The sequence below is a fragment of the Theropithecus gelada genome, chromosome X (assembly GCF_003255815.1).
Source record: "Theropithecus gelada isolate Dixy chromosome X, Tgel_1.0, whole genome shotgun sequence".
NCBI classification, from domain to species: domain Eukaryota; kingdom Metazoa; phylum Chordata; class Mammalia; order Primates; family Cercopithecidae; genus Theropithecus; species Theropithecus gelada.
The window spans coordinates 41,608,499-41,619,459 of record NC_037689.1 but is presented as its reverse complement, the minus strand read 5'-3'; the positions used below and the strand labels follow the sequence as shown (position 1 = coordinate 41,619,459).

General features: G+C 47.9%; 1 protein-coding gene across 5 annotated transcripts in view; it reads left to right on the top strand.

Annotated features, from left to right (window-relative positions):
- Positions 1 to 205: 205 nt before the first annotated feature.
- SH3KBP1 (SH3 domain containing kinase binding protein 1) overlaps positions 206 to 10,961 on the top strand; it is a 357,800-nt gene continuing 347,044 nt past the window's right edge. For all 5 annotated transcript variants that reach the window (XM_025372230.1, XM_025372226.1, XM_025372227.1 and 2 more), the window contains exon 1: positions 206 to 516. In XM_025372230.1, the coding sequence (XP_025228015.1) occupies positions 513 to 516 (4 nt within the window). In that variant the 5' untranslated portion in view covers positions 206 to 512. The remainder of the gene's footprint in view (positions 517 to 10,961) is intronic.

Below are 10,961 nucleotides of genomic sequence, written 5' to 3'. Positions count from 1 at the left end.
GGAGGGCGCCCAAGCGCCTCAGCCGCAGGGACGCCCCCGGCGCCTGCCCCGACGCGGCCCGGGCCCCGCCCCTCTCCGGCCCCGCCCCCGCCCGGCGGCCGCGCGTCCCCGGCAGGCGGAGCTGCAGGAGCCTCGCGGCAGCGCTGAGGAGGAGGGGAGAGCGGGCGGCGCGGCCGCGGCTGCCGGGCGCTGGGCTGGGCGGCGCTTTTTTTTTTTTTTTTTTTTTTTTTCGCAATTTCCACTCGCGGGGAGCAGGAAACCCGGCGCAGCCGGGCGCATTGGGCCGCGATGCAACAGCAGCAGCAGGAGTCGCCCCGGGGCAGCAGCAGCAGAGGCAGCAGCGGGCGGCGCTGAGCCGCCACCGCAGTCACTGAGGAAGAAGCCGGCCCAGCAGCCGCCGCGTCCGGACCCCCGCGCCTGGATCCTAGCGCCCCGATCCCGGCGCCCCGAACCCCACGCCCGCCTCCGCCAACTTTCACGCTGCCTCGGCGGCCCGGCCCGGCTCGACGCCAATGGGTGAGTGAGGGCCGCCCGCGTCCGGGCGTCCACTTCAGCCTTGAGGGCGGCGCGCCAGTCCCAGAACCGCGGAGCCCGGGAGGGCGCCCCGGGGGCAGGGTCCGGACGGGGGACACCGCAGTGGGCGCCCTCGCCTGCTTCGCGCACCCCCATTCACTCCCACTTGCGCCGGTGTGCCCGCCGAGCCCGCGCGCGGCGCCGACGGGAACCCGCGGGGGCCTGGGCAGACGATAACGGGGGCTGGCCCCGGACGGCTCGGGCTGAGGGATGCAGGGGGTGTGGTTGGCTTTTCGGGTGGGCGGGGAGAGTTTCGTCTTGGCCATTTTTGCACCCGAGCGCGCCCTCCTCTGCGCTGCGGACACAGGCACCCGGACTTGGTGGGCTCCGGCCCTGCGCGGGGCTGCTGGTGCCTTTCTGGTCCTGCCTTGGGGAAAGCTAGAACCTCGGGGTCTTGGATGGGGCTGGGTTGCCTTTGCTGGGGGCTGACAGGGGTTGGGGGGTGGGGCGGGAAACGCCCCAGTGACTGGCCTGGCTTGCAGTGCCGGAGTCCAGAGCACCTGACGCTCCTCTTTTTGCGCCCCCTTCCTCCGGGCCCCGACCCTTTCGCTGCTGCCTTCCTCCAGCCTGGCGAGCTGTCTGCTCCGTGATGCTAAAAGGCCACTTCCCATACCATCCTTTAAGTCTTCAGGGTCTGGGACCTGGAAATGGTGATCTGGTCTTTGATTTACTGAGTAAACATCAGTTCGAAGTAGCCAACTAACCTCTTGACCCCCTGGGTCCCATTTGATATAGACCCCGGGGCACTGGAACCACCTTGCTGCCCAGAGAAGCTGCCACTTTATTGGCAAGGGACTTATGATTACTTGGGCTATTAAATGTTTGGTCTACCCAGGTAATGTTCTTGCTGACAGCCACCCTCTGTTTTTCAGCCTCTGGCAGATTATTTTTGGATGTTCCTAGGCCAGGCATAGGAAGGCTGCAGATAATAATAAATCATAATAAAGTGAGACCTTTCTGTGTTCAGGTAATAGGATTCCAGTACACTAGTCAGGATGTTCAGAAAGCCTGAAGGATTGGAAAAGAGAAGGTTTAAACCAGTCCGTTGGTGACAGGCAAAGTTAAAATCCCATTTGTGGTCATTTGCCAAAAAAGGTTTTCCTTTTCTAAAGTAGTGGTGATCTATTGTCCTCTTGGCTTAAATGTCACTTTTTTCACAGTGCCCTTCTCTCCCACCTCCAGTCTAAATTGGTTCCTGTTCCATTTTCTCATACAGCACCTTTTTTTCGTAGCAATATTCCATATTTGTGCGTAACAGCCATCTCCTCTACTGTAAGCTCTGTGACCACAGGGACAGCACAATGTTGCATAGTTTGCTCAGCACTTTTGGTGTCTGGCACAGAGCCAGACCTGAATATTTGTTGAATGAATGAATGAGGGGCATGAAATCCTCCTACTCTGCTGGGGACAGAACACTTAACTCACTCTTGTTTTGCTCTGGCCCATAAGATGATTTAGTTCATTGGCAGAAGTATATACTTTAAACCTTACAGGCCACTTTAGTAATGGATTAATTTCTTCCGAGGTAACCAACAATTCTGTTTTGATCACCTTTCATTTTGGGTGGGTCACCGACAGGGTTATGCACAAAAAGAAGTTAGATCCAAATGTCTTCTGCCATGGCCAGACTGTACTTTCTGTATCTCAATGAGAAGGGGACTGAGTCTCATTTAAGAAGAATCAGACCTATTTTTCAGATTTGAACTGTTTTCGTTCTTCAGAACTTCCTACAAAAAATAGAGTGCTCCTGTAGCTTTTAGTCCTTTTAATCTTTGCTGTAACCATTATTGCAGGGGGAGGGGGCACCGATTTTCATTTATTTCAGAAGTTAATACTTAGAGGTGATAATATCAAAACAAATGTAATTTAATTCATATTTATAATGGGATTTAAGGTGCTTGTAGTAGTTTGTGGCTAAAGATCACCTGCTCTTTTGAAAGCATCTCCAGCAGTATATTTGTAATGAAGTGCAGTTATTTAACCGTTCATTCTGTATGTCTTCCAATGGAGTGATCTAATGGGCTGAGGTTGTGTGTGTGCACACAGAGGCACATCTCTTCCCCCCAAGTCTCTGGTTTTCAGATTTATTCAGTTTATCAATTTGATGCAATTTTGTTCTTTTTTAAGAGGGAGGGTCTCGCTGTGTTGCCCAGGGTGGATTCGAACTCCTGGACTCAAGATCTTCCCAAGTAGCTGAGACTCACATCACTGTGCCTGATTCTGATATACTTATATTCTTACCTGGCCTGATAATGAGTTTTCTGTTAATGGATAACATAGTAAAACTGTATCTTATAGTTTGTTTTCTGAAAAATAACAGAAAAGAACCAAATTCCTAACCCCGAAGTGAAGCAGGTTAGTTGCAACATGGCCTCTTATAAAAGCCCACGAGAATGTGCCCTCTGAACTTGCTAGGAGATGCATGCCTACAGTGCCAGACACAGAGAAAGCCTCTTATAATTACAATTACACAAATATTATGGTGAACCAAATCTGTGAGTAGTGAAGGGTTTGCAAGCCCAGCAAATTTCTGTTTAATTCCAGAGTAACAACAAAGTTTGGATAGCCTTTGGCAATGTATTTATTGCATTGGTGGTAGACTGTTGTATGCTAAACTAAAGCTAAAATGAACATAATGTGTTGGTCTCTACAAATGTCTTGAGTTAGAAATGGAAGAAAAGGCTCCCACCTTAATTGTACATAACCTTTACCTACTTCTGTCCATCTTGGCATGAGCAAAAGCTTGCTGTGGCCCTGGTTGCACAGACCTTGGTGGTTTCTTCTCTTACTACTTCAGTTCTTTTGGTGTTACTGACATTCTCTCATCAACTCTTGAGTTTGTAGTTGTTTTCAATGTATTTTGCATACAGTAGTAGTTGTTCATCCATCCAATGTTTATTGATCTGTTTTGCATACGCACTGTGCTAAGAACAGGTGCAGAACACAGACATGACACTTTGGGCTTCTCAGTCTAATGGAGGCTGACTTAAATGCAATTCTCATGGCAATATGTAGCCAAAGCCACAGTAGAGCGCATGAAAGATGAGTGAAGAAGGCCAATCTGACTTAACCTGGAGAATGCTAAGGACAGTGTCTTAGAGGAGATCATGTTTGAGCAGAAATCTGGTTGAGTATGAATCATCGCTGCCCTCCAGCCACACCTGGTTGTTGTGGCAGAGACTGAGAACGAACACCGTGGGAACTGCGGGGCATCTCAGTAAGACGGTACAAGGAAGGATGACTTAGAGGACTTGCACCTGTGTCAGGTGGCTTGTGGGAGTGTTTAAGGAAGCTGGGCATTACTTTGGATTGGACGCTACCGGGGGAATTTGTGATTGGGTATTTTAACAAATGTTCTCTAGAAGCAGGGAACATTGGAGGCAGGCCACATCTATGGCTGGTAAAGCAGCAGCAGTCATTTGCATTAGCCAGGATTGGGGGATGTTTGGTCATATCTGTGGTTTGGACAAGGTGCATGTTTTGTCCGTGTTCAGACATGATTAATGTGTGGTCTTGTTTTCATCTTATTCCATCCTGCTCACAGAGTGGCCTTGTCTGATGTTGGTTTTCTAGGGAATTGTTTCTGTTCAACAGGACACCCTGGCCCAGCTGTGAGTGCCCGGCCAGCTCCCAGCCAGAAGAACTGCTCTTTCTCCGAGTTAACTATGTGATGGGGAGGGGCAGGGAATAGGAGGCAGTGGGGGAGGAAAATGGCTTTCTAGGTATATCTGTCGCTACTTCATATCAACCAGGTCTAGCCTGGACTGTTGTTCAATGTTAAGCACGATGGACATCTGAAATGCTATACTAAGGGAATGGAGAGTGACAGCAAGAGTAAGCTGCTGAGAACCAAGAAGTCAGTGCTAATGGGAAAGATGCAGAACAGGAAAATACCCCAAATCCTTAGTGTTAGAGAAGGAGAGCCTCTAATGCAGCGCTTCTCAGAGGGTGGCCCCCAGGCCAGTAGCACAGCCTCCCCTGCAGCCCGATAGAGATACAGATTCTCTGGCTTCATTCCAGCAGACCTCCTGAATCAGGAATGCTGGGGGCATGGCCCAGCAATCTGTATTTTCATGAGCCCTCCAGGTGGTTCTGATCATGGTCCAGTGTAGAACCCCTCCTTGCCTTACAGTTGAGAAAGCTGACGTCCGGAGCTTGTGGTTCACTAGGGTACACATGGCACATTGATCATAAGATGAAGTACTGTTATAAGTGACACATTACCTTAGAGAAGGAGAATGACATACTCCTACTTCGAAACAAACTTCTTGTGTTAAGACAGTACAGTGTGGATTCTTCCATGAATCCGGTCCAACCCAGACCTCCAACACCTAGGCATTAGTGACACTAGCCAGCTGATCTCAGTGTTAGTCTCTGGGACTTTTACCAGAGTATCACACAGGCACTTTCCAGAATCCTTTACCCTCCATTCTCTTTAAAGGGGACTTTAAGATACACTGTTTGCATTATTCCAGTGTGTAATATTTGTTCATGATTTTCGATACTGGTACCTGTATTCGTTTCTGATTGCTGCTGTAACTACCACAAACTTACCTGGAGACATCACAAGTTTATCATCCGTCACTGGGCGACAATCACGAAGTCAGCAGAGCTGCATTCCTTCTGGAGGCTGTAGGAGGGAATCCCTTTCCTCGCCTTTTCCAGCTTCCAGAATTGGCATTCCTTGGCTTGTGGCCTCTTCCTGTCTCCAAAGCCAGCAATGGCTGGGCAGCTCTCTCTCCCATCACATCATTGTTACTGACTCTTCTGCCCCTCTCTTCCACGTGTATGGACTCCTGTGATGACATTGGGTCCACCTGGATATTCCAGGCTCATCGCCTCATCTCCAGGTCAGCTGATCAGTAAATTTAACTCACCTTTGCCTTGTAACCCAACATTCACACATCCTGTGCTTTAGGATGTGGGCATCTGGGGGCGGGGAGGGAAAGTTATTCTGACCACTACACTGCCCTGTGGTGGACCTGACTTTTCCTGGTTTCTCTTGGATAACCGTGTGTTCATAGTCAACTGCCCTGTCCCTCCTTGAGAAGATTCCATCTTTGGTTCTATTTAGATTTCTACAGTTTATTAATAAAGCCGTCTTAAAGTTACATCTTGCATTCACCTTTCTCTCCTCTTCACTGCTGTTTTTTTGAGATAGCTTGTCCCGCTCTTCCCCTTTCCTCACATAGCCTGCCCCACACCTACCAGGACTCTGGCACTGCCTTGATTGTGTTCTAGAAACTGATCATGCTGAGGTTATCCTGAATGATCCTTCTCCAATCACGAAGTACATGGTCTCAGGCCTCACCATGTTTGACTTCACTGAAGCTTGAGACTGAAGACTGGAACTCTTTGTTTTCTAGAACACCCTGTTTTTTCCTGATTTCTCCTACACTCTTCCCTCCTTTTCTTCCACCCCTGTCCACCTGTGGAATGCTGTCATCCCTGGTCCCCTTATGTTTAGTGTGTCCTTGAGTGATTGCAGCCACTTTGCCAATTCAGGTGGCACCTATTGACGATGCCCACATCTGTCCCAAGTCTTGGTCTCTGTTCTGAGCTCAGGACCCACCCACTATAAGCACCACAAGGGCAGGAACCTTGTCAGTTTGGTCATCGTGTTCCTGTGCATGGCACACGGTAAGCCTAAGATTAACATTGGTTGAGCTGATTATCATTGGTATCCTCTCCTAGCTAACTTCACCCAGGTGTGTCTTAGACGCCTCAGACTGAGCATGTTGCAAACTAAGCTCAGCATTTCTCCTTACTAATACCTGTCCTGCCTCTTTTACTTCCCATTTCGTTGAGGGTATCACCATTTTTCCTGTCACTTCCATAGGGACGCTGCTGTTGTTCCTTCCCCTTTCCCTGCCCCTTCTGATCTACAGTCAAGCCCCAAATGACTCTGGAATTGACCCCATGTGTCTACCCTTCTGCAAATGCTTTAGATCCTGAATGCCTTAGTGAAGCCTTCGTAAAGCTTGGCAGGCACCCGATGCTTTCGCTTGTTCTAAGCTCATTCAGATCTCTGAGACTTTGCCCACGTAGTTCCCTTCGTGGGGAACAGATATCACTCTCTTCTCTGCCTTGTAGACTCCCTGTATCAGTTTCCTATTGCTGCAGTAACAAATCACTGTGAACCTAGTGGCTTGAAACAGCACAAATGTGTTATCTTATAGGTCTGGAGGTCGGAAGTTCAAAATGGATTTTACCGGGTCGATATCAAGGTGTCAGCAGGGTTGTGTTCTTTTTGGAGGAATTCATTTCCCTGCCTTGCCGGGCTTCTAGAGGCTGCCTGCAGTGCCTGTACTTCCTTTACTCGTGACCCCAGCCCTCCAACCTCTGCTGCTGTCCTCGCATCTCCTGTCTTTCACCGAGCCACCTGCCTGCCTTTTATGAGGACCATTGTTTGACACTGGGCCCACCTGGATAATCCAGGATTCCCCTCCCCTTCTCAAGATGCCTAGTGAATCACACCTGCAAAGTTCCTGTTGCCATGGAAGGGGACATAGTCACAGGTTCTGGGGATTAGGATGTGGCCATCTTTGGGAAGTCATTGTTCAGTCTCCCACACCCCTTGTGCATCTGTGGGAGCCTGCTGCAAAGGTGTGCTGTACCATACTTTGTTTAAAAATTTTTTTATTTTTAATTTTTGTGGGTCCATAGCAGGTGTATATATTTGTGGGGTACATGAGATGTTTTGATACAGGCATGCAATGCAAAGTGATACAACATTTCTTCTTGTATTAAGTCTCCATCTCCAACTGGATCTGCTCAACTCCATTGCCCTGGCACGTTGCCTGGCATACAGTAAGTGCCATATGTTAATGAATGAATATATAACCCTTTCACCCAAGTACGGTTACAACTTGCAATTCTCCACAACTATGGACCACCAGGAGTGCGTGTGCAATTCTTAAGTCCCCTGGGCAGAGCATGTTGACAAGGTCTGTTTGCTGACAGTTCCTGGTGGCCCACACTGTAATGGGTGAGAAGGGTGATGCTGCATGTATTACATGGCTTCAACAAAGAACTGCACATTTTAAGACAGAAAATTCTCTCTGGCAATGGTTCTTAACTTGGGGCAATTCTCCCCACCAGGGGGACACAGCACTATCTGGAGACACTTTTGGTTGTCACAGCTGGTGGTGGGGGGCAGGGGAGTGGAGAGTCATTCTACTGGCATCTACTAGGTGGAGGTCAGGGGTGCTGCTAAACATCCTACGATGCACAGGCCAGCCGCACCCCGCACTACCACAACAAAGAGTTATCTGACCCCAAATGTCAGTCATGCTGAGGTTAAGGAAGCCTGCGCTGGGGGAACCCCAGGGGCTTATTAACACAGATGGCTGGAGTACCATTTCCTTACTTCATTATCAGTCCTTCTGGAACATAAGGTTTTGTATGTAACCACAGTCTTCGTTTTATGCACGAACTTACAAGTCACTAGAGAACAGGACTCTTTGGGACTTTCACCATTTTGTTCTTTGAATGGAGAGTGTCTTAACACAACTGTTGCCTCTCTTCTGTTGATACCTGGGTCGTTAAGCTGGGGAGAGGCAAGGGCTTTGGGGCACAAAGTTGTTAAACTTGCTTCTGATAGTGTTTGGGCTCTGTAATGTTTTATCTTTGTATTGGGATGTGCTTTTATGTGGGGGGACAGGCGATGGGTCCTCTGCTGCTCACATATTGGTTCCTGGCATTGAAGTGCTGGAAGGAGCCTTGGCAGTCATGGCCCATGACATCAGATGATGAGACTGAGCCTCAGAGAGGCAGAGTGACAATGGTCCCCTAGTGGCAGAACCCAGCTGCCTTCCAATATGGAAGAACCAGCCCCGCCCAATTTCTGTAGGGGCTCAGAAAATGTCAGGCTCTTGCTTCCCCTCATGAGGCTCTTGCTACAGTCTCTTTCCCTTGTAAGGTTTTTGTTTTTTTATTTTTTGAGACAGGGTCTCACTCTGTCGCTCAGGCTGGAGTGCAGTGGTGCAATCAAGGCTCACTGCAGCCTCGACCTCCTAGGCTCAAGCAATCCTCCCACCTCAGCCACCCAAGTAGCTGGGACTACATGTGCGTGCCACTACGCCCCGCTAATTTTTGTATTTTTTGTAGAGATGGGGCTTCGCCATGTTGCCCAGGCTGGTCTCGAACTCCTGGGCTCAAGTGATCCACCTGCCTTGGCCTCTCAAAGCATTGGGATTAGGCGTGAGCCATCACACCAGGGTGTAAGGTTTTTTTAAACAGATTTATTGATATATAATTTACATACTATACAATTTATCCATTTAAGGTGTGCAATTCAATGGGTTTTGGTACATTATTAATTTTATGCTAAAACATGTAACGATTTGCAATTTTCAGCACTTTTAAGTGTACAGTTCAGTTATACTGGGTATATTCACAATGCTTTGCAACCATCACCACTATCTAGTTCCAAAACTTTTTTTTAAAATCACCCCTCCCTAGTAAGTTTCTAACTTGAAGGTCAGAATCCATGTCCCCTAGGGGTTCCTGGACCAGCCAGCCAATTTGGAGAACACTTGGAAGCCCAAGGATCCCAGTTGAAATTCCAAAGGAAGATAGGAAAAGGGAAAGCGTGGCTTTTTTTTTTTTTTTAAATGTTTTTGGTTGATATTTCCTTTGGGAGGCCCTTTATTTTCTCTCTCTCTCTCTCGCGCGCGCACACACACACACACACACACACACACACACACACACACACACAAATTAGCCAGGCATGGTGGCACATACCTGTAGTCCCAGCTACTCAGGAGGCTGGGGCAGGAGAATCACTTGAACCTGGGAGCAGGAGGCTACAGTGAGCCGACATTGTACCACTGCACTCCAGCCTGGGCAACAGAGTGAGACCCTGTCTCAAGAAGAAAAAAAAAGTCTACATCATGGGAGAAAACACTGCAGTGCCAAACAGATCCTTTGAATTCACAGACACGGTTGATATCATTCCACGTTTCTTCACTTAAATTCCTTCAGCTGGCAAAGGTCCACCAGCAACCTGGTTAATCATGAGCACTTGGTTTTCAACTTGATCATTATCTTATGGATAAATATCTTGCAGGCAGTTCTATAGTTTTCATTAGGGGACACTTAAGGCAAAAGTTGGCTCATGGGTCTGAACTCTGTGATCAACTGTCCTTATATTTAGCCATACAAAGAAAAAATACTAATAACAAAAATCCTGTGATATTTGTCCTAATGGAGCACTATCCAGTTGGCAAGAAAAGACCAGAAAAGGCCTTTGCTTATTTCCTTTCTTTGGCCACGGAAGTGGTGGGGGCACTGCTGGAGGCTGGTCTGTCTCTAGGTGTGGGTGACAGAGTGGCAAGATGAAGTGCAGTTCAGTTCATACTGTTATTTCTGTCTTGGATTAAATACTATAAACATTTCAATGCTTATTAATGACTCATTTGGCATAACAAATTTAAGTCCTTGAGCACCCAAGTACAGCATGTATAGACAGTTTAAACAACCAGCTCCTTACACTTGAGCTTCTTACCAGCCAGTATGCAAACACCAGCCCTTGTGTTTTTGCCAGATTTTTCTGGACTGTTCTAGACTTGGAAGACTTGGGGCCATGTTCTAGGTCTGGTCCTCTGGGGCTGCACCAGTTTTATCCATCACATGCCACCTCCCCGTGTGAAAAGTCTTTAATTAGCTTAGTGTCCTGTCTAATTATTCCAGCTAGTTCTTAGGTTTGTGCCTGGAGCTAGACGGAGACGCTTGGCCCTCATTGGAGATGCTTGGCCCTCATTTTGGATGAAGACTGGGAAAGACCATTCTTGCTCTGCTCCCCCCTCCTCTTAGCTAGCATCATCATGGACCTCAATTTTCTTCACCAGGGTGTTCTGGGTGCTGTCTTCTGATGAGCATTTTACATGCTAGCTTCTCAAAGAAATTCATTTGACACGAATGACTTCATAAATGAGCTTTGCCTTTCTCCTGTTTTGATCATCACAACAAAACAGGCAAAAACATCTCTTCACAACTTGACCGAAATGGGACAGTTTTAAACCACTTAGCCAGTGATTTCTAATTGCCCCTTTGTTCTCAACAAACTATTAGATGGCAAAGAGAGGTGTCAACTCAAATACAGTAGGTCAATGAGCTCATCTGTGATCCATGAAGCAGGATGGGCAGAGCAAGCGTTTGTTAATTGATGCTGATTTTTTTTAAAGCTTAATTGCTGCTTTTGACTGTCAGAAAACAAATGAAAGTAATTGGCTTGCGGAGGGTGGATTGTGGGGGGAAAAGTGAGGTGGAAGATTTCACCAAGTGAAGAAAAAATTGGAAAGGGGGAAGCAGTTCACACTGTGTTCATCTGTTTTTTTGAGGGCATAATGACTACAGCTGCTTGCTTGAGACATTTTTAAAGT